Source organism: Arachis duranensis, chromosome 7 (assembly GCF_000817695.3).
Source record: "Arachis duranensis cultivar V14167 chromosome 7, aradu.V14167.gnm2.J7QH, whole genome shotgun sequence".
Taxonomy (NCBI): domain Eukaryota; kingdom Viridiplantae; phylum Streptophyta; class Magnoliopsida; order Fabales; family Fabaceae; genus Arachis; species Arachis duranensis.
This window is the reverse complement of record NC_029778.3, coordinates 77775731-77800240: the sequence shown is the minus strand read 5'-3', so window position 1 is coordinate 77800240 and position 24510 is coordinate 77775731. Positions and strand designations below refer to the sequence as shown.

At 33.9% G+C, this 24510-nt stretch overlaps 2 protein-coding genes across 2 annotated transcripts; one reads left to right on the top strand and one right to left on the bottom strand.

The window, feature by feature from the left end:
* Positions 1 to 6511: 6511 nt before the first annotated feature.
* LOC107459886 (regulator of telomere elongation helicase 1 homolog) lies at positions 6512 to 15687 on the top strand. The gene is made up of 23 exons (XM_016078190.3): positions 6512 to 6631; positions 6771 to 7051; positions 7246 to 7397; positions 7640 to 7721; positions 7887 to 8034; positions 8213 to 8369; positions 8639 to 8922; positions 9387 to 9432; positions 9883 to 10024; positions 10110 to 10264; positions 11024 to 11115; positions 11192 to 11312; positions 11438 to 11484; positions 11859 to 11945; positions 12128 to 12187; positions 12266 to 12381; positions 12762 to 12819; positions 12898 to 13003; positions 13383 to 13456; positions 13552 to 13906; positions 14004 to 14143; positions 14867 to 15012; positions 15350 to 15687. Exons 1-23 carry the CDS (start codon positions 6530 to 6532, stop codon positions 15426 to 15428), a joined length of 3030 nt encoding a protein of 1009 aa, XP_015933676.1. The 5' UTR covers positions 6512 to 6529; the 3' UTR covers positions 15429 to 15687.
* Positions 15688 to 17686: 1999 nt separating this feature from the next.
* Positions 17687 to 19104, bottom strand: LOC107459577 (transcription repressor OFP14). Its single transcript, XM_016077811.3, has one exon. It carries the CDS (start codon positions 18950 to 18952, stop codon positions 18017 to 18019), a length of 936 nt encoding a protein of 311 aa, XP_015933297.1. The 5' UTR covers positions 18953 to 19104; the 3' UTR covers positions 17687 to 18016.
* Positions 19105 to 24510: the final 5406 nt, after the last annotated feature.

Below are 24510 nucleotides of genomic sequence, written 5' to 3'. Positions count from 1 at the left end.
TAAGAGTATTTAAAAAAGTACTAAAATGTATTATTTTATATGTTATTTTTAATTTAATAAATAAATATAAACTTTTATTATAAAAAATACTTAAAAAATTGTCAATTTTTATATGTTATTTTTAATTTCATAAATAAATATTAATTTTTATTATAATAGTAAAAAATTATAATATACTAAAATAGAGTACTATAGAAAAATACTATATAAAAAATACTAAAAAATATAAAAAAATTAAATATACTTAAAAAAATAATATTATAATTTAATATTATATTTTTTTAGTAATTAATTAATTATTTATCTAGAAGTGATTTTAATTAATATTATCCAAACAATATTTATTTTATCAAAATCAATTTTGGTAAAAATTGCCAAACATAAAATATGTTGGCACAAACTCACTTCTACCCAAAATCAATTCTATAAAATCACACTTTTATTCGAACTCCAGTTTGACCAAGGTGAATCCAAACACACACCAATGGTCTGTCCATTTCGCGTCTATCTCCCTTGATTTAATCTGTCAATTTCGTTGCTGTCACCCATGAAATGAGATCTCTATTTCGTGCCTGCTACCTGACATGGTGCTCCCATTTCGTGGGCACCTAGCCTGAAATGGTGTTGAAATCCATTTCGTGGCCGCCATGTATGAAATGGAGCTGCGCATTTTGAGAACAATTTTCACATATGCACATTTTGGGAATAAATGAATTTTCTGTGCGTATATAGGTAAAAAAGCCCGGTGAATGGCTCCGTTTCTCCGTTTGCTTTTTTTTTTTTTCTTTTGGAATCTCGAAATGAATTGTTAGAGGCTTGGAGCTAAGCATGCTGTTGCAATGATTGGGTCTGGAGACCAAAAAAATTGCAACAAGAGCTTAGTTGATGCAAGTGGATTTAATTATAATAATTATCGAAATAAATAATTTAAAAAATATTTATCAAAATAAATATTCATCTCTTATCTTATTTAGTATATCTTGTTTACATGTAATTTTTTAAAAAAATTGAAAATAATAAAAATATTAATATTATTAATAATCCAAACTTGTAGCATACAATTAGTACATAAAAAGGTTAGTAGAAGAGATTAAAATGGATATATTTGATCCATTAGTACTAAAAAGGTTGATGGAAAGTGGGAAGAAGAATGAAAACGGTTATCTCTCACGTTATCTCCTACTATCTACGTGAGAGATAACCGTTTCAATTCTCTCTCAACTATCCCATCGATGTCTCTTAACAATTGGCAAACGGTTAATTTTTATTTTTCAAATTTAAATCAATCTAATTGGATTATAATTTAATTTAAAATTTTTTAAAATGGATATGTTATGTTTGATCAATCAGTACTAAAAAATAATATATAAAAAAAATTTATTTAAATTATGATCCAATTGAATTGATTTGAATTTGAAAAATAAAAATAACCGTTTGCTCATTGGTAGGAGAGATTAATGGGTTAGTGGGAGATAACGTGAGAGATAACCGTTTCAATTCTCTTTCTACTATTCCATCAATCTCTCCTAACAATTGACAAATGGTTATTTTTATTTTTCAAATTTAATTCCGAGTATCCATCAACCTTTTGAGTACCATATTCTCACTCTACTTCTCTTTTCAGGAAATGGACGAAGAATGAAGAGTTTTTGAGTTTAGCTTATACGATATAGATGTATTAATTTAGTTATTATTATTCTTTCCTCACCATTAAGATTGTAATTTGTAAGAGGAATAGGAGTTGTATGATTTATATATCTATTATAGTAAATTAATTTTTTATTATAAATTTGTAAATTATCCTTTTATTTAATCTTTTGTAGCTGCAAATTATTATAGTAGAATAAAAATGTTGTTTGGTTGGATGTAACTGAAGAGAATGAATTAAGTTGCAGACATGGTTGAAGCCATGGTGTGAATCTAGGAATTGAATATGAATTTACTTAAATTGGGAATTTGTTAAAAAAATAATTCTTGTTTTAAAATAATTTTTAGAAGGATAGTTAATGGTTGCTAGTTTTTATATTAAAAATCTAACAAAATTAACTAAATAAATTTTACGTTATTATTTAATATCAAATACATAACATACACATTTGATTACATTTACAATGAAAATTTTATTTAATTTTTTTAAATAAGAATAATAGAATTATGAAGTATATGTTTTTTTTTAAACAAAAAAAGCTCAACACAATAGAATGGAACATAAATAACAGGAAATAAAAGAAATCTCAACACAAAAGAAAACTGTTACAGGAGAGACATCAACTTCCTTGGCCCCTAAGTACTGCCATCAAATGGTAGCTCAAAGTCGTCCTGAAAATTCTATCGTTCCGTTTCCACCAGATGTTTCAAATCACTGCAAAGAACCCAGTCAGCCACTTCCTCTTCTCTTGTTTACTAGTGTGCATTCCAGTCCAACTTTCAAACAGCCCTTTTATGGTACCAGGAACAGCCCAATCCGTACGAAAATGCCTCGACCATGTGCACCACACCTGCCATGTAACCTCACATAGGAGAAATAAATGTTGTACAGATTCTACCTCCTTTTTACACAAAACACAAGCATTATCAATATTAGGAATAACACCTAATCTGCCCAACTGCTCCTTGGTATTAACTCTCTCAACTAGCACAAACCATCCAAATAGCTCCACCTTCGGGGCACCACGCTGCTCCAAATCGCACTGGTGAAACTATAACTTGTGATCTCATCGGTCAGAGTTTTTGATTGGATGACTTGCAGAACAAAGCTAGTAGAAAAGACACCCTTCTTATCAAACTTCCACACAACAGCATCCTCTCGATCCGTTGAGAGCTTCACTGGTCGTAACCTCTCGTGAAGTTGATGGACTAGGTCCATCTCCCATTGGAACAACTCCCTCCTCCAATGAAAATTCCAAATCCACTTTAGGCCATCCCAGAACCCACAGTCCCGTATCACATCACCTTGTTGGTTTGAAATGGAGAAGAGTTTTGGAAAACTCGCTTTCAGAGGACCGCCTTGAACCCAGTTATCTTTCCAAAACAGGGTTCTGCTTCCATTCCCTACCTCCATTGCCATGCCGCTAGCCATTTTCTGTCGTACCCGTTGTTCTTTTATATTCAATTGGCATATGTCCTTCCAGGGCTCTCCATTTACCGGTAAGTGCTGGTAAGCTACATTTCATTCGGGTTCAAATTATAGCATGAATAAATAATCTTTTTTCACAACGGACAATCTTCCTGCGAGAACCGCCACCACCATTTAAACAAGAGCGTTGTGTTTCTAAGCACTGCATCCCCAACTCCCAAGCCCCCAACCTTTTTTGGTGCCTGAACCAGCTCCCACTTAACTAGGGGTGTACCATAATTTCTATCCTCCTTACACCACAAAAATCGCCTCTGTAGGCCAATCAGCTTATCAGCAACCGCCTTCGACATCTTGTACAGACTAAGGTAATACATTGGTAGGTTATTCAGCACAGATTTAATTAGGACAAGTTTACCTGCCTTGTTGAGAACCTTCGCTTTCCATAAGCTTAACTTCGCTTCCACCTTATCTATAATCGGTTTCCAAGTCTTTACCAGGCACGGGTTTGCTCCTAAAGAAATCCCCAGGTATCTAACAGGTAAAACAACTTGCTTGCATCCCAGGATATCACTTGCCTGATCTACCCATCCTTGTTCGTAGTTCACCGAGATCATATTTGACTTGTCAAAGTTGATACTCAGACCCGACATCAGCTCAAAGCACCTCAACAACCTCTTATAATTCACAATCGTTTCTGTCTCCGGAGGACAAAAGAAAATGGTATCATCTGCGAACTGGAGATGTGATAATTCAATATGATTTCCCCCTACCAGTAGCGAAGCAATGCGTCTATTCCTGACAGCTTCCCCTAACATTCGATGTATAACGTCGCCCACAAGCACAAACAGAAGCGGTGATAGAGGATCTCCTTGCCTCAGGCCCCTCTCCATATTGAACGACTTGGATGGGGACCCGTTCACGAGAACTGACATAGTAGCTGTGCTGACACACGTCCTTACCCAACTCCTCCATCTTTGGCCAAAACCCATCCTTTGTAACACAATATCAACAAACCTCCATCTGACTTTATCATATGCTTTTTGGAAATTCAGCTTGATTATAGCCGCTTTTTCCCTTCGCGTCTTAAGCCAATGAACCGTCTCACAAGCTATGAGCTCCCCATCATGAATTTTCCTGCCTTTGACGAATGCAGTCTGAGTTTCTCCTACCAGTCCCGGCATAACTGAGCTCATCCTTCTTACTAAGACCTTCAAAATCACCTTATACACACACCCCACCATACTAATTGGCCGAAAGTCCGTAATCTCCTTAGCACCCACAAACTTTGGGGCTAGTGTCACCCACGTGACATTCACATCCGCAGGTAACTTGGCACTTTGGAAGAACCCCATCACTGCTGTAGTGAACTCCTGCCCAATGTCATCCCAACATTGCTTGATAAAGTTTAAATTGTACCCATCATCACTACCGGGCGCCTTATACGAGTCACAGTCCCACACTGCCTCTCTTGTCTCCTCCACAGTCGGCAATACCTCCAATGCCTCAGCCTCCTCCCTATCAATCTGCTTTACCAACCCCTCCATAATCCCAATCGTCGGAGCATAGTCCTGCCTATATAGATCATTGTAGAACCCCCTAATTGCAATCTTTATTCTTGTTTGATTCTTTACTAGCCGTCCATAAATCATAAGTGCATCAATTATGTTATTCCGCCTTCTAGCTGAAGCAATGTTAATATTTTAGTATTTTTTGTTAGTAGTTGGATAATTTGACAACTATTCCTATTTTATAGTTACAAATATAATTATACAAAATTGAATTTAATTTTTATAAAGGATTTAATTATTCTGCTAGCTCTTATATCTTTTTTTATTTGATTTTTACACTATTTTTAATTTCATAAAAAGGACCATTTTATTAAAAATGTTAATATTTAAAATTATATATCTACATTTATTATCCATTTTAGATGCAAAAATTTAACTAGGTTCTTTTTTAAAAAAAATTTCTTTTCTTAGCCAATATTTTTATTTTCTTTTTTTTAAGAAACTCGTATGCCATTTTTTTTCTTTTTTCCATGGTTTCACAAAATTTTTTAGATTGTTGTTTCTCTTTTTTCCTATTTTATCTCTTATTTGTTACACTATTATTTTTATTTGGTTTATTTATATTATTTAGCTTTTATATATGATATTTTATTTAATATTAATATTATTTTCTAAAGTGAATGATAATTAATCATATAGATAACTATTTTTTGAAATGAATAATAATGAATTATGAACATAATTATTTTCCAAAGTGAACGATAGTTAATTATATAAATAATTATTTTCTGAAATAAAGGATAAATAATCATATAAATAATTTTTTTAAGTGAACATATATGGTAAGTGAGATTCTCTCAAGAAGAATTATGTATCACAATTGATTATTATTGCACTATTAAAGATACAATCTTCAGATTTCTACTAAATGAAAGTAAGAATATATCTCATCTTACTAAATTAATACCTAAATATTCGTAGAAAACATAATAAAAATACGAATTCATCTAAGATTAAAAAATCATGACAGAAAATTTATATTGAAATAAGTCAATATTTAATTAAAAATAGATTAATGCTTTATTAATGGTACTGAGTTCCATTTAAAGGCTTGTTGTTGGTCAATGGGTTGCTGCATACACAGAGCGGGATTCGAACCCCTGACACTTGTTTAAACGGACTAGTGAGCTAATCACTAGACCACCCAACTTGATTTTATTTGTTTATTTTTATTTAAGTATCATGTAACCCATCATGTCTTCATCTCAACTCTTGCTTGTGTTGGATTCATATCAACTCTTTTTTGGATACAATCCAAATGGCCCAACTATGACAACAAAATCCCATTCTGAATGAAGCTATGCAGCCAGCTCAACCCAACCCTCCACTGTGCCTTTTCTGATAGCTTGCTGCTTCCAGGCCAAGAAAAAACAGCCAAAAGGCCCAACTATGACAACAAAATCTCATTCTAAATGAAATTATGCAGCCGGCTCAACCCAACCCTCCAATGTGCCTTGTCAGCTTTCTGATAGTTTGCTGCTTCCAGGCCAAGAAAAAACACTACGTGTTTACAGTAGATACAATAAAAATAAAAATCTGTACACTAGATGGACCCATTTAATGATAATCAAATCGTTATTTTTCTTGTTTTAATAATTTCGTTATTTTGGAGAATTTTTTTTCTCTCATTTGCCACGGGGATTAAATTTTGTGTTGTAAATTTTAATCATAAAAAAATAAATGACGCGGACAATAATACGACGTCGCATGACAAATACCCGATGAAATGGCGGGAAAATGATCACCCTCTAGCCTCTAATCCTCTATGACTACTTGACTCGGTAGCTAGCGCCAACTGACCTTAGGGTTCATTCAAGTTAAAACTTGAAACAAGCTTGCTGAGAAGCCATTGTTGCGGGGTTGAAGACGAAAAGAATCGAAGAAAATGCCAACGTACAAGATCAGGGGAATCGACGTCGATTTCCCGTACGAAGCCTACGATTCGCAGATCGTTTACATGGACAAAGTCATCCAATCCCTTCAGGAGGTAAACCACGCATTTTTCGATTATTCGATTCTCTCTTCCACTTCACGGTTGATGATTCATTATTGTTAACAATAACAACAATTTGTATTGTGCTGTGGATTTTGATTTTTTGTGCGCTTGTGTTACTGTGGCATGGCAGAACTGCAATGCACTGTTGGAGAGTCCCACAGGAACTGGTAAAACGTTGTGTCTTCTCTGTGCTACCTTGGCGTGGCGCAGGAGTTTCGGAAATTTCAGATTTGGTTTGAGCATGAACGCCAGTGATAAGTCCGAGGATAAAACCGAGATTTTGCCTTCGTCCCTGCCATCGTCCCCGCCCTCGCAATCTGAGTCCTCAGGTTTACCTACAATAGTATATACTTCGCGCACTCACAGCCAGATCCGTCAGGTGATTCAAGAGCTGAAACGATCGTCTTACAGGTAAATTTATACCTTGCAACATCTTTTATTTTCTTAACTTTTTGCTTTTTCAAATGAAGTTTCTGATGATTTATAAATTTTCTGGTAATGTACTGTTCAAGGTGATTCTAATTCGGATAATGTCATGTATAGTTTTTGTGGTGATATAAGTGTGCTAGGCATAAGTTTAACTGGTAGTCATTGTTCATATGCAGGCCTAAGATGACAGTATTAGGATCTAGGGAGCAGCTTTGCATTCATGATAAAGTGAAGTCACTTCACGGGAAAACACAAACAAATGCTTGTCGAGCACTCTGCCAAAAGCGTAGAGGGAAGCAACGATGCAATCATTTACCTCAAGTTGCTGGTAACCTTTTAAGCAACTCCCATGGATACTGTCTAGACAGTTAAAATTTTATGTATGACCACCGTATAGTGTTATGCATTTCTGGAGTTAATGCGCTGCATTTCTTTCATATAAGTGGATCCGTGTCCTTTACCTGTCATATATAAATGCTAAATCAACTTATTGCCAATTTTTTAAGAGCTTTGAAGAGTTATCATATTGACTTAGACTAGCTTGAGAGTGTTCCTGAAATTCTATTGCAGATTACTTGAAGAGCAATCCTCATCTTGGAGAAGAACCTGTAGATATTGAGGATTTGGTCAATATTGGCAAGAGTTTTGGGCCGTAGGTTTTCTTAGCTATGCTGTTTCTTTTTATAACTCTTTTATAAGAAAACCTTATTTACTATTGGCTCTTTACTCATCTGTATTCTTTTTGTCCTTTTTTAATCCCAATTAAATTGTTGATTGTTTGGACTTATATTTTAAAATTCCTGTCTGCTTTTCTCAGGTGTCCTTATTATTTATCAAAGGAGCTCCATAAGTCTGTGGATATAGTATTTGCTCCATACAACTATCTTATTGATCATGCATATAGAAAATCTCTGCAACTTTCATGGAGCAATAGTATACTCATATTTGATGAAGCTCACAACCTTGTAAGATGTTACAAATTTGTGATTGAGGAATATGATCTTCTGTGTGGAACTATTAATTGTCAAACTGTAATATATGTTTAGTATTTGCCTTATTGCTATCCTGTCAACGTATTATTGAAGCTTGTTCATGCTATTCAAGTTTGCTTGTTTTTATTTACCAACAGTTATCTTTGTGCAGGAAGGCATATGTGCTGATGCAGCCTCCTTTGATTTGCCTTCGTGGCTTCTAACGGCTTGCATTTCTGAGGCTCAAAAATGTGTTGACCTTTCAATAGAAAGAAGAGAAAAATCAAATGATAAGTCACAGAATCCAGATGATTTTGCGATCCTTAGAGGTGTGTTGTATAGTTGCAAAAGTTCCAGTTCCAATTTCTCTACACAATGTCATGATGCATGCTTTAACTTATTTTGGCAGCCTATTGAGAAAAAGTTATATATGCTAAAGTTTGTTTAATTTATGTTTACTTGATTTTCTGGTGGGCAGCTAACTGTCTTCACGTTGCGTTCTTTTTTTTTTTAAATTTTTTGCTCAGGATGCTTTGAGAATTGTTTGCTGTATATTTTTTGGCTTCTAAGGTACAGGATGATGTTTTCATTCTTTCAGCACTTCTTCTAAAACTTGAAAAGCGGATTGCTCAGGTGCCTATTGAATCAAAGGAGTTGGGATACACCAAACCTGGGCCTTATATATATGAACTGCTAGCTGATCTTAACATCACTTCCAAGACTTTTAAAAAGCTTTCCGCGATAATTGCAGCTGCTTCAACCCTTATTGAGGAGGATAACCAGCAGAAATCAACTGGTACCATCTGCAGGTTGGATAGCATTGGTGAAATTCTTGACATTGTTTTCAAGGGTGGAAGAACTACTCATGCTACATACTATCGAGTAAGTTCTCTTAGGGTGTGCTTACGTGTTTGGTTTTGGGGAATTTTGGAGGGTTAACTCCATGAATGAGTTTTATTATTCGGAGGGAAAGGGTTTGGGGTTTTTGTTAGCCCTCCAAAGTCCAAACCCCCCCTTCCCCCCCAATTTTCAAACAAATTTTTTTTTTTTGGGGGAGGGGGGGAGAGGGGGTTGTTTCATTTTAAATTTGTAGAAATATATGATAAGCCCTCCAAACCCCTATTCCTTACCTGTTTTAAACTCTTGAACAAGAGGGGGGTTTAAAATCTTAAGCCTTCCCTTTCCTTCCCATCGCAACTTGTGAGCACTCCCTTAGTTTTTCATATTTCATGTGATGGTTTTGGTTGTCTTGTTTCTCTATAGTATTTCTTGGTCTTGCTTTGTATATTTTTACTTCCCTTGTACTATGATATCTAACCATTTAAGCTTTATTTCGTACATAAAAGGTTCATGTGCGGGAGTTCGAAGCTAGGACTGCCAATGGATCTAAAGGTACTTCTCAACTTATTATAATAGGTTGGGTGACATTTATGTTTAAGTGGAGCTGAAATGGTCTCAATATTTTTCACTTAACTAGCTTTCCATTTGTTTTGCTCTACCCATCAAATTTCTCAGCCAATCTATTTTACAATTTTGATGCATTTAAAATAAGTTTAGAAGTTTTATATAATATGTCATGTTGAAGCATTTGAGACACGTGTTTTCTGGGTGATCTCTCAACAGGAATAAGCATGTGTAAGTTTAACTTGGATCTTTTTTAATATATAATACACCTGACAGATGTAATAGGTGGCTGTGTTTCCAGTAGAATGTAGAGCTTTCACTGCTTTCAAACTTCGTTCTACAGACATTCTGACTTGTTTTCTACAGATTTTTATAGTATTAGAATTTTAAACATCTTTTCATTATCAGTTGTTATATCTTGATATTCTGATGCTGCAGGAAATGTGTCAAGGACACTCAGCTGGTGGTGTTTTAATCCTGGAATAGCCATGGAAGAATTTCATAGGTTGGGAGTCAGGTCTATTATATTGACATCAGGGACATTATCCCCCATGGATTCTTTTGCTCAGGAACTGAAACTGTAAGTTCCTTTTCTTGCTGGTTATGTTTCATCTGACAATATGTTTGTTGTCATTAACTACTGGAGTTGATTCTGGTCATCTCAGAGATTTCCCCATTCAGCTGGAAAATCCACATGTAATAACCCCAAATCAGATATGGGCTGGAGTTGTACCAGTTGGTCCTTCAGGACGTACTTTTAACTCCTCCTACCGCACTCGCGATTCTCAAGAGTACAGGCAGGAACTTGGAAATGCAATTGGTATGTGACACTCTTATGTATATACAGCGTTTGGAGAAGTTTTATTTCTTTATACCTGAAAACTGCATATCTACCCAAAGGAATCAAAATTGCACTTTTTGAAATCTCATTTATGGTGTGAGCACTGAGCAGTGTATTCCTGTGATGGATGCTTTTATGTCTTGGGTGTATTTCTGACTTTGGAGTTCTTAAGATTGACTGTTTTATGCTAGTCAAACATATTATTGTTGTGCATGTTGTAATTTGGGAATTTTGATAGTTTTTAGTTGTACACGAATCATTCTTGGAAAGGTATGACTATGAGGTATAGTTTATATTGATTTTGGCTATGGATTTATATAATTGATCTTAATCACCTGAGTTTGGGACGAGATAGAGTTAAGCTGCCATATGATTTGATAATTTGTGTTCTTATCTAGTAATTAATTTGGAGAAGGACATGAGATGTGGCATTGTTTAAGGCAGACAACTATTTAGGTTTGATTATGATATTGCATAACCACATCAAGAACTTATGATAGGATGCTGAAATGTAAGGGAGAAAACTTAATTCAGACACCAAAAGTTACTATTGTATATATTTATTTATTTATTTATTTGCATGATTTTATATGTGCTATGATATGATTTCATTAAAACTAAAGAAAATTCTATGCATTTACACTATAATAGAAAGCCAGGAACCTGACAGAATGGGGAAAAGAAAAACTGGGGATAGCTAATGACTGCCTACAAATTCATTTTCATGTTGTATTGCAGTAAATTTGGCCCGAATTGTTCCTGATGGACTTCTTGTATTCTTCCCCTCTTACTACCTTCTGGACCAATGCATTGGGTGCTGGAAAAGCTTGGTAAGAATCCAAACCACAAACCTAATGAAGGGCCGAATCTATTTGCTCTTGGCTCATGGTGCATTTTTTTTTTCAGAGTAATGAAACTTCAACGTCCATATGGGAGAGAATTTGCAAACACAAAAAACCAGTTATAGAACCTAGGGAATCTTCATTATTTCCCTCATCAATCAAGGTAAAATTATTGTTTATGTCATGTCACGTCAGTTAGTTGTATAATCAGCAGAGCAATATGAATTAGGCTTAATCAATTCTTGATATGTAGCATGGTTAAAACAACATTCTTTCATAATTATCATTTGGATGTTTTATAAGTTGAAAGACACCTCCACATCTGGAGCAGTTTTCTTTGCTGTTTGTCGTGGTAAGGTATGGCTTGATTACAGTTGTTGATAAACAACTTACCATTGTGTTCCCATATGCATCATATGTAGTATGTTACACAGATGGGTATGCATACTTGTACTAATATGATACATGCGTATAGCCATATGGTGACTTGATGAGAGGGGGGATGGCAATATTTTTTAAAATTCTAGGATGCAATAACATGTAGATAATAAAATATTTCAAATATTTAGTCATATGTAATTCAGGTAGAAAGATTTATAAAAGAACTAAATAAGCATTATACCAGAGATTGTACTGCAAAGCAACCAATAGCTTATTTTCTCACTTGGATGCATCTGAAGTTCACTTGTGCCAATACATTGCAAATAAACTTTTTTTCTCCATCTAAATAGGTAAGTGAAGGATTAGATTTTGCGGATCATGCTGGAAGAGCTGTGGTAATTACTGGTTTGCCATATGCTACATATACTGATCCTAAGGTTTGATAATCTTCTTTTCTTTTTCCATTTTCTTTTTTCAGTCCTCTGATATTTGAGAATTAGTTTGGCTTGAACATGTGGATCTAATTGCAGCCATTGAACATTCTAATACTAAATAATTGTTTCTGTATGTATGTGTTTATTAACAAATTGCACTCATTTGGGTTAACTTGCTAAAACAGGTTCGTCTAAAACGTGAATACTTGGATCAACAATCTCATCCACGCGGAGAATTAGTCAAGGTTATGTTTGTTTACTTGACCCAAATGTTGAGAACTTACACATGACATATATACTTATTTTATGTGGTGCATAAACAGGTTTTAACTGGAGATGAGTGGTATAACCAACAAGCCTCCCGAGCTGTGAACCAAGCTGTTGGACGTGTCATTCGCCATCGACATGACTATGGAGCAATTATTTTCTGTGATGAAAGGTTTTAACCCTTAGTTGTTTTGATCTACTGTAAAATACATATCATGGAAGCAAGTAGCAAAGTTCTTTATATGCTTCCTGAAACAATGCTCTCTCTCTCCAGCATCTCACTTCATACAATGACTGAAGTATTAATGTAAATTGGAGTTGATATTGTCATAATAATATGATATGATCTACTTAGATTGTTTTATCTAAATTTACTGCAACACAGACACAAATCTAAGCCAGTTAATACATGTATCAAGATACGCGTTTGTATTTTCTTTATTATGTCTCAACTCTCAAGGAATGTTATGATACCTTTGTAATTATTAATTTGGGCTTTGTCCCATACCAGTTTTTTATTAGGTTTATTCTTAATCCTGAAGTGGTTTACAGGTTTGCACATCCACATCGTCAGTCCCAAGTCTCTCGATGGATACAACCTCACATCAAGGTGCTATTCTGCACCAGAGTTGTCTTTTTGAAATTCTTTTAATGTACTGAACTACTGATTGGTTTGTTAATCTTGCAGTGTTTCTCAAGATTTGGAGAAGTTGTTTATACACTAACCCGGTTTTTTCGAGATGTAACAATCCGCGGACCTACAAAGCTATCATTATTAGAGGTTGATGATGGGGGTCAGTGTCCTCCAGTTCTACATCTTTTTGTTTTGTTTTTTGTGTCAACTTGTGGTCCCTACTTCCTACCTCAGTTTTTGACTGTTATACTAAAATGTATTTAAAAGATAGTGGGTTTTAGATAGGTAGATGTGAAAAACATAGAGCAAAGGATTTTGTATGATATGCAAATATATTTTGATATATATTTCAGGTAATATTTTTGGGGCAACATGCAAGTGAATTGCTTTAGTGAATCTATACTAGAACTGTACTGAATTTTTCTTTTGATCTTCCATGTCTGTATATATGAATTTGATGTCTTGCAGAGAACAACTTTTTTATATTCTTATTTTTCTACTAAAAATATCATTGAGACAGATTCTGCTTCTTCACACAGGAAATGTGGGAGAAATTACATCAGCTGATCTCTATGATGATAAATTTAATGTCGAAAAACTTCTCTCACCTGTGGTAACTCCTTGAGTGTTGTAATGATTCTTATTTTGTAAATCATATAGAGCTACTATGGCTTTATGGCTTGTTAATCGTTGTATTTGTACATGCAGGCTACACCAGTGGCTGAAAGTTTTTCTTCAAAAGCTTCATCTTTACTTGGTACTAGAAAAGGCAGTACTTCATTCCTTGGAAAAATTATGCCTGCTAATCGATCATCTCTGGTGTCTGATGATTGCAACATTGTAGATTGTGTAAGTTCAAGAGATAAATGTGGCAGAGTTTTTCTTGGAAAGAAGACTGTGATACCACAAGAACATGAATTGCTTGATTTGACTGATACTCGTCAACTGGGTGAAAAATCAAAGGATACGCTGATAGCACCTTGTTCAGTCAAGAAACGTAGATTTATAACAGGGGAGTACAACCTGCAGCAACATTTTAGAGATTCTCACGAGCCTTCATGTGGTATAAATTCTTTCAATCAATTGGCTCATTCCTGTTTCTAATTTTGTGAATCATAGAAATATCAGTAGATTTATAATGCATTGTCAAAATGGTCAAGGTAGCGGAGAATTGCAATGTAAGGATGAAGGGACCTTCCAAAAGAGAAGTCTGGAGATCGATAGTCAAAGAGGTGATCTTCCTGGTGATTCTGCACCTTCTGCTAGTAATGAAACCCAAGGATCAGCATTCCTTGCTCAGGTGGTATTCATTATATGTGATACTTTGATCTGCCTACATGCATGAGATGTTGGATCTCACCATCTTTGTGTTGCTTTCCTGTCTGAAGTATTTATTTTGCCTCTTGCTTTCCCTCTATTTTGGTATTCTGTATTCTGTTGAGTGTAATTTTTCTAATGTCACTGACATGCTTCTTCATTGGACTGTAACACTGTCCCTCTTACACTGGTGGGAAGACTTTTGGCTGCCCGTCACTGGCTTCCTTTACTATTGACTCTGTCCTATGCTATAAATCGATACAGTCTAGAGAAAAATCACTAAACATTTTGCAACATAACCTGGCATAAATGAAGCCCTTTGTAGGTGATGTCAAATGTGACTGCTTGGAATGCAGGTTTATTCTGTATTTTACCTAGTTTTGCTTATCCTTGTAGGTGAGAATATTTCCGAAGTATTGAGTCTAGTGTCTTTGCTAAGCTGAGATTGATGTACATATCAAGTTTACTTGGATTCACTAACTATAAGTTTCAGTTATTTGGATGTGGTTCTTTTAAATGCTTATATTCCAAATGAATCCGTATCCCCCAAATGATGCATTTTCATTTAGAAGCAGAAATACTTTTTGTTAGCCTCAACCCCTCTGGTATTGTTAATGTGGTTGTTAACATGGCAATAATTTTCCGTTCGTTACTTGTGATGCTAAGTTTGGAGTAAGATACTTTGTTTTAATCATATGGCCTACAGGTTCGAGAGAAGCTCAGTGCTTCAGAATATATAGACTTTGTGGGTTATATGAAGGCACTAAAGACCAAAGCAATGAAGATCGGTGAAGTTTTGCAGTGCATTTGTAGACTGTTCTCAGGAGCCGAGAGACTACCTCTACTTAAAAGGTATGACTATTTAGGGAAAGTATAATAGTAAAACCGGTCTTTCCTCCATTGAAGCTGTCCTTGTTAGTTGTTACCATTTGTCAGTAGCCAATGCTTGTTTTCTTTACTACTATAACATCCTTGTAGTATATGAGCATTAAGAATAAGTCATATCATTTGATATGCCAAGTAAGCACTGTGAAGTAGCTACTTCTCTGGCTTCGGATTTCTAGTTATCATTTCCTTGCATGATTCCTCCTTTCACATGATGAAAAGTTTTGAAAACATACTTTTGACATTTGATCAAATTAAAATGGATGTTAAATTTATCATGTCATTCTCATCTTCTGCACAACAGGTTCAAGGATTACATCCCAGCAAAGTATCATTCCTTGTATGAGCATTATGTTGGGGAGAAAAAGTTAGTGGAAGGCTAATCAAATATGCTCAGCTCATGGCTATCTCTTACAATTTTTCGGCTAGAACTCAGGTGCACCTTTAGCATATCTCATGGATTTTGTGACTGAGGATGCGGGAAGGAATTAATGCATGACGTAGAACTTGTAAGTTTACTAGGATGTTAGGTTGTGTTTGGTTAGTGTCTCAAAAAAATAGAGACATAGACACAAAGACACATAGATATGAACACAAAGATACACAAATTTTATAACATGTTTGATGATAATGCACAAGACACATCTATTTAATCCAAAGTCAATTTTACCCCAAACCAAAACAACCTCAACACCACTACCACCACCACCTCTAATTTCCATTGCCACCACTATCGTCATTACTAATTTTCAATTTTATCTCTAATTAAAATTAACTACTCTAATTAAATATCAGTTACAAAATTCAAATTAAAAGAAAAAATGGAATAATTAAAAAAATAAATAGAAACAAATCTAACAAAAACAGATCTGAGAGGGAGGGTGAGGGTTTGTTGAGGTTGTGGATGACAAGCAAAGAGGGTAGCGGCGAAATGACGACGGGAATGATGACGTTGATGGTGGAGGGCGACGCAGTGGACGACGAGTGAAGAGGGCAGCGACGAATACAGATCTGGAGGCGAGGTGAGGGAGGCGTCGGCGCGCGCAAGCGAAGGAGAAAGAGAGGCAGTCAAAGACACAAGGTAGGAAAGTGGATGGAACTGACAAAGGGAGGAGAGGGGGAGTTAGGAGGGTTAGGGTAAAGGACAAGATTGGAATTTTTAAAAATAATCAGGGATAGAATTGGAAAATTGTGTCATGGATTGTGTCTTGGTGTCACAGATTGAAAGAAATACACTAAATACATGTTCTTTATGTGTATTTATGTGTAACCGTGTCTATTAAAATTGTGTCTCAGTAAACAAACGTTGTACTACGTACTACGGTATCCATCTGGTGGACATAGACATGAACCAAACGGGCCGTTATATCTAACACCGTGATCAGGCATTTGAATCAGGAATTGGTTGTTGATATTTATTAAAATGTTTAGTTATTTTATTTTTAAGGCCCGTATGTAATCCAACCTCTCGAAATAAATCCTCTGTTCACCTGGATATGATGATATTTTCATTATTATATCAATTATTTGAGAACAAACATGCATCTCACATTCTCACTCCCATAGCAGCCTATTCTATGAAGCATTTGTTATACCCCCAAAAGGAAATGCAGTGCGTTTTTATAGTTGTTTTTGGTCAGTGTTCGATGGACCTAATTTATGTCCGAACTCTTAATCTTAATGCATGAAGCTACATTGAAATTAATATAGATTGTGTTATTAAGCAACCAAAAAATATTATATGTTGTTTTGTCAGCATTTTTAAGTTTTAGTTTGCATTTCCAATATGCGTTTATCTGTTTTCAGATTCAATTCGTTGTTTATTATCAATTTGGTATCTTTTGAAGGCAGTTCTGAAAAGTGAAAACGAATTATCCCATAAGTAGGTTGTCATGCTTTTACCTCTAAGTCACAATTCACAAACGGGTTGTGAAGTCCTTACCATTGTACTAATTCATAATCTAAGGAGAACTGAGGATATGCTTGGGCCTTGGTGCTATTGCAACTATGGGAGTGAATGGAAGATTGTTTTCCCCTCTTTGGAGGATGGAGGCACCGTCCGAATATTTTCCCACCAATTTGCTTGTGAGATCACTGGTCCTTCAATTTGGAGGGTGTAGAAGGCTTCATGGGATTGCTTTCCACAATTTGACACGTGAGATTCTGTGCCCCAATTTGGAGGGTGTAGGAGGCGCCGTTGGGGGGAAAATCCAAATATATTAACGTTTAGTCTTAAACAATAAACAGACTAAAACAAAGGATGTTACTTTTTTCTTATGCATATATGATATAAGTATATAACTACTAAGGCAAAACAAAAAAGTGAAAAACCGCCTTTTTTGTTTGTGGGATAGAGGTTCACCCTGGCTCTAATCTTGACAAGTTTATCATTTTTATATATGAAAATTCCAGTTCAAACTATAGAATAAATGACTTGATTTATTTTTAAAGCACATAGTTTTCAATAAGAAACTATAGAATTTTGTGTTTTAGGATTACAAAGTAGAATTCTTTCACTATCGCTTCATGTGTATCTGTACCTTATTTCCTATTGTTAATACGATACTAAGTAGCGTCCGGAACAACGTTATCTTCTCCAAGAAAGAATAGTGTTCGATTGTAATGCAAGGGGACCATGATATAGGCAATTTCACCATCAATAACAGTGATGTCTTACCGAAAAATACTTCAGAGTTAAATCACAAAGTTATGAGGAGAGTGATCATTTTTCTTCCGGACCACTCAAAATCACATGGTATTATTGCTTACAGCATGCGATTCCTAAGGAGGAATTAAACAGGAAAAATACTAAACTTGAAACTCATCACTCATCCACGTTTTCTTAAAACGTGATGATGAAAATTGTGACAATTCACTTGCAGCTGTATTTATGTCAAATAATGTCAAATCATCTAAAGATTTTTGACTAGCAACTACTATAGCTGCAAGTGAATTTTCACTTTAAGAAAAATCATGAATTAGAAGACCCAAATTCTAAGGTAAATTCTTTGGTCTTCTTGGTTACTCTGCTACCAAACCTAACAGTTCGAACGCTCCGGGGATGGGGATCCGTCATTTCAGAATTCGGACGCATGGCAGCGGTGACATCCACGAAGGCATTGAGTATGAACTTGTGCGACTTCTTCTCGTTTAGTCTAAGGTAAGAAAGCAATAGCTCCTCCATGAACTCCCAATCAATTACCTTTCCATGGCTTTTGAACCTCGCTTCCACCACGTCCTGCATGGAGCGCCGAAAATCCTCGTACGGGCTCGAACTGCTTCTCAACAGAGCGATGCAGTTCTCAGGGAGCTTCTCATTCTCATGATGATTTTCATCATTCGAGGATGAATCGGTGTTCGTTACAGTCGAGTTTGAGCTCGATCCTGCATAGTGATGATCATCACCACTTCGTGTTAAACCATCGTCCAGGAACAGTGATCCCGACAAACCAGTTTTCACGAAGAATCTGTTCGATCCACCGAGGTCGCGTGGTGTTTCCGCCAACCTCAATGAATCGAACATCGGTATTAGTTTTGCACCTTGATCGTGTTGGATCTGTCCCGATGAATCTACTCTTTTGTTGCTGGTGTTGTAGTCTTCGTTTTCTTCACCTTCTCTGAAATACAGAGACTTGAAATTCTCGTAGAGGAAGCGATCAACGTCGGCTAGGGTGGCCGCATCGTCTTTGTGGTTGTTGCTGTTGTTGCCGCCGCGACCACCACCGTGAGAATCATCAAAGGCAAAAGAAGGTGTCCTTGGGTGCTTGCATGCTGCGATGATCCAGTTTTTGGAGGAGAAAAATGAAAACGAGTTAAACGGTTTCTGTGACTGGTTTTGTGATGAATGGCGAGGGCTTTTAACCTTAGCAAGGTAGTCTTGAAGGGTTTTCTGAACCTTCTTCGGCATCTTGCTTCTTTCTTTTCTTTTGTTATTGTATTGTATATTGTAGTTATGAGAATGTGGATGAATGAAGTGGTGCAAGGGAAAGCGTGTGTGTGGTTATAAATAAAAGAACACTAATGAATGGGCATAGAAAGAATATGCAATAATCCTTGATTATGATAATTCTTAAGGAAAAATATAATCATGTTTGACAAACTTGGGTTATGTCTCATTTATTTATAAGTGTGTTTTGTTAGAGAAGAATTTGGTAGAAAGCATGAGCTTGGCTGAGGATCATGCCTCTCGGCCGAATCCTATTGAAAAAGGTAAAGTATAATTTGGTTCAATGGATGTGAATTCGTTGACTACTGCATTATATTTTGTCAATTTTATAGTATTTATTATTTGGCGTTTAGTTTTTTTCTAACTTCTTTTTTATAATAAATTTTAAATATTTAAAAATTATTTATTTTTATATTTTTAAAAATACATATTAATTTTTAATTTTTTAATAAATTAAATACTAATTCTTAGACATAGTAACACTCAGGTAATTAATGGAGATATATTATTGAAAATTCATGAACTACTTTTGCGGCGCCGAGAGGTCGAGTTTAAAGTTGTTTCGAGGCAAATTGAGTGGCTGACAAATTAGTTAAGGAGGAATTAAAATAAAATGTTACTAATACTTTGTAGTCTCGGTAAAGTGAAGAGCTAGTAGAGTTATTACGGGGCGGTTTGTAAAGTGAAAAACTGATAGAATTGCTACGCTTTAACGACGGTTTGAAAATGTAACGGTTATTTTTTAAATTACGCGAGTTTTCTTTAATTTCTTTTAGATAATAGGAAAAAAGTGATTAACTTTTTTTTGTTTCTTATTTTAAGATGTAATACTATGTTCTCATTAAATACTATAATTGACCAATTGAAAATATACTTTTTGTAAAATAGATTATAATTCTCTTATCTACCTCTTTTTTTTATTTCTCTCTATCCTTCTCACTTTATATATAATTTATTAAATATTTATATTGTTATCTAATTAAATAAGCAAATGTCTCACATGACATTTTCTTATTAAAATTGAGAGGAGATATTTTTCTCCAAATTTAATAAACTCTCTTCCTAAATTCCATCTTTAACTTTTTATCTCTTTTATCTCTTTTCTTTTTTTTTTATCTTTTTGTTCTACAAAAATAAAGTTAACAAAATAATATAATTCAAATAAAAAATATTATTATTATATACATATTTTTAAAGTTTTTTATTTAATTTTAAATTTTTACTGTTTAAATACTAATTTTTAGACATAGCAACACTCAGGTGATTAATGAAGATATATTATTGAAAATTTATCAGCTGCTTCTGCGATGTTGGGAGGTCAAGTTTAAAGTTGTTTCGAGAGAGACAAACTAAGTGGCTGACAAATTGGTCAAAAAGGAATTAAAATAAAATGTTAGCAATATTTTGTGATCTCAGTAAAATAAAAAGCTGGTAGAGTTGCTACCCCTTAATTGCGGTTTGAAGATGTAATTGTTGTCTTTTGAATTTTGCGAGTTTTCTTTAATTCCTTTTAGACAACAGCAAAAAAGTGATTGACTTTCTTTTATTTATTATTTTAAGATATAATACTATTTACTCATTAAATACTATAATTGACCAATTAAAAATACACATTTTATAAAATATATTATAATTCTCTCATCTACCTTTCTCTTTTTTTTTTCTATTTCTCTCCCTTCTCATTCTATATATAATTAATTTATTATATATTTATATATTATTATCTAATTTAATAAGTAAATGTCTCACATGACATTCTCTTATTAAAATTGAGAGAAAATATTTCGCTCCAAATTTAATAAACTTTCTTCCTAAATTTTCATATCTATCTCTCATTTTTTTATTTCTCTTTACCCTTCCCACTCTATATATAATTTATATTAGTAATGTAAGAAATTAAAATGTGTTATCTGATATTTTTTATTATAATTAAAATAATTTTTTCTTTCAAAATTAACAAATTTCCTCTCTTAATCTTCATCTTTTTCTTTCTCTCTCTTTTCTCTTATTTTCTTTTTTTATCTTTTTATTCTACAAAAAATAAAGTTAACAAAATAATATAATTCAAATAAAAAATATTATTATATACATATTTTTTAAATTTTTATTTAATTTTAAACTTTTACTATTTAAATACTAACTTTTAGACATAGTAATACTCAGGTGATTAATGAAGATATATTCTTGAAAATTTATGAGCTGCTTATGCGGGGCTGAGAGGTCGAGTTTAAAGTTGTTTCGAGAGAGGCAAATTGAATGGCTGGCAAATTGATCAAAGAGGAATTAAAATAAAATGTTAACAATACTTTGTGATCTTAGTAAAATAAAAAGCTAGTAGAGTTGCTATCCCTTAATTGCGGTTTGAAGATGTAATTGTTGTCTTTTGAATTTTGCGAGTTTTCTTTAATTCCTTGAACAAAAAAGTAATTGACTTTCTTTTATTTTTTATTTTAAGATGTAATACTATTTACTCATTAAATACTATAATTGACCAATTGAAAATACACTTTTTGTAAAATATATTATAATTCTCTCATCTACCTCTCTCTTTTTTTTTCTATTTCTCTCTATCCTTCTTACTCTATATATAATTTCTTTATTATATATTTATATATTATTATCTAATTTAATAAGCAAATGTTTCACATAACATTCTCTTATTAAAATTGAGAGAAAATATTTCTCTCCAAATTTAATAAACTCCCTTTCTAAATTCTCTTATCTATCTCCCTCCCTTTTTTTTATTTCTCTTTACCCTTATCACTCTATATATAATTTATATTAGTAATGTGAGAAATTAAAATGTGTCATCCGATATTTTTTATTATAATTAAAATAATTTTTTCTTTCAAAATTAACAAATTTTCTCTCTGAATCTTCATTTTTATCTTTCTTTCTAATTTTTCTCATTTTTTATTTTTTTATCTTTTTGTTTTACAAAAAATAAAACTAACAAAATAATATAATTCAAATAAAAATTATTATTATTATTATATACATATTTTTTAAGTTTTTTATTTAATTGGGCTGATTCTATGGTGTTATTTGTTTTATATCCCTTAGCAAGATAAATGTGTGTAGCTCTTTATTGTGTTCTCTATAAGTACAATGTAAAACAGGAACAAAGAAGAAAGTATAAATCTAAGGGGAGCTACTATTGAAAAGGAAAGGGGGAGCAACACTAAAGCAAGAAACATCAATCAAAGGGAAGTTTTCTAACTTTGCTAAACTTCAATTCCTTTGGTTGTTGCTTAAATATATTTGTCATCAAGGGGGAGATTGTTGGGTTAAGAAATTAACTAAATTAATTAGTGATGATAAATATTATTTTTGGGCAAAATAAATATAGTGTTGATTAATTATAATTATTTATTACTAATTATTTATTGTTGCAGGTCAAAATTCAATAGTCCAAATGGAATGAAAAGCACTCAGCAATGAAGTTGGGCTGAAAGCAAAATTAAGAGTCCAAAGAAAAGCAAAGAAAGAAGCCAAAGAAATCAAAATGGGTCAAGCATATCACTACCCAATCCAAGCCCGATCTGATTTCAGAAAAGCAAATCCCTCTCTTTTGTACAACCAAAAGCAACATTTACCTCTGTGAGTTGGTTAGAAACTCAGAAAAGTTAGAAAGAGAGAAAGTGCTTCTTCCCTAAGCTAATCACCAAATAAGTAAGAAAGAGAAGGATTAAGCTTGAAAGGCAGACGTCAAATCACCAAGTTCAAACCAAATCAAACTTAGGTTAAAGGTAACCCATTTTTTATTGCATGCATAAGATCTTCTTCTCCTCTTTCCAACTCTCTGCTCTATCCGAAACGGGATACAAAGAAAAGCTAGTCTCTGTTCTTTTCTACTGTGTATCCACGGTCTTAAACATGACTTGGGGACCAATTTGGTTTTCAAGGACTCAGATCAAGTTGACTATTAGAAGACTCATGTGGTTGCTGCTTTATGGCTTTTGGTCAAGATGAAGAAGTCAGAAGTAAAATTTTTAATATGGGAATTTAGGAGAAAAAGTGAATCTGTGGGTTGGTGAAGCTCAAGACTCAAGGTGTTGACCTTGGAAGAAGGACCAAGGAACATGCAAGGAGATAAAAGAAACTTGCTGTTCATTCAGAAGGTAAGGAGAGAAAACCAGAATTTGTGAGTTGTGTTCTAAAGAAAAGTTCCTCTACTTGGATAATGCTTTCGTTCAAAGAAGCATTCGGCCAACACTGAAGAACTCAATCTAAGGTTTGCGAATCTGGTTATGCACATAGCTAAGAGGTTGTTGATGGAGTCAATCTCCTTCATGTTTTACTAATTGTAATGTACTTTTCTATATTTATCTTTCTGTAACTTCTTGTGAGAAAAAGCATTGCGAGAAAGCTCAAGTAAAAGCCATGAGTGAAAAAAGGCTGAGTGATACACTTGAGAGAAAAACCTAGAGTTATTTTCTGATTTCTTTAGGTTGGTTAACTGTCTTGTATCTTGTACTTGTTTGATATCCCTTTCTTAGTTGGGTTAGCACTAAGAGTGAATAGTTAGGTGTTAGCATAGCCAATGTCAAGTTAGGTTAGAACTTGAGTGTGAAATTTGTGTATGTAATACTTTTAACTATAGTGAAAATTCCTCCATTGTTGTGGAGGAGACTGGACGTAGGTTGCATAGCACAAGGCAACCGAAACAGGATATATGCTAGTGTTAGCCTTTCTCTTCTCTGTTGTGTTCTGTTTTCCGATATTCATGAGACAAAAATAAATTGTCTCATGAATTTTTGCTGCTGAGTACAAACAGAATCAGAATTGAAAGTTCTGATTTAAAAAGGTTATAACAGCAACAAAAAAGAAGGCATAGATTCAACCCCCCTTCTCTAAGTCTACCACAACCTTCATATATATATATATATATATTGTTAAACAATTATTTAAAATTCAACTTTCATACAATTAGCTCTTGATGATATTCATAGTTGAAAAAGTTCATTTAATTAGCGTAGCTGTTATGAAAAAAACTAAAGCTAATTTTAAAAGAAAAAACACAAATGGATAGATAATATTCTTTCGAGTCGATTTTTAAAAAAGAACACCAATCTTGTTTAAATTTAAAAATTAATCATGATAACAGACATTTAATATGAAATTCTCAAATTGACTATTAAGTATCTAAAGTTGAATAAAAAATTATTATAGAGTCAGATTAAATAATTTAGTGCGAACAAAGAAATATTATTATTATATACTACTCAATAAAATTTCAATTGTAGTGAAGGCACTTGCCCCCACAGCTATAACAGTAGATCCGTCCCTGGACATAGTAATACTCAGGTGATTAATGAAGATATATTATTGAAAATTTATGAGTTGCTTATGCGATGCTGGGAGGTCGAGTTCAAAGTTGTTTCGAGAGAGGCAAATTGAGTGGCTAACAAATTGGTTAAAGAAGAATTAAAATAAAATGTTAGCAATACATTATGATCTCAGTAAAATAAAAAGCTGGTAGAGTTGCTACCCCTTAATTGCGGTTTAAAGATGTAATT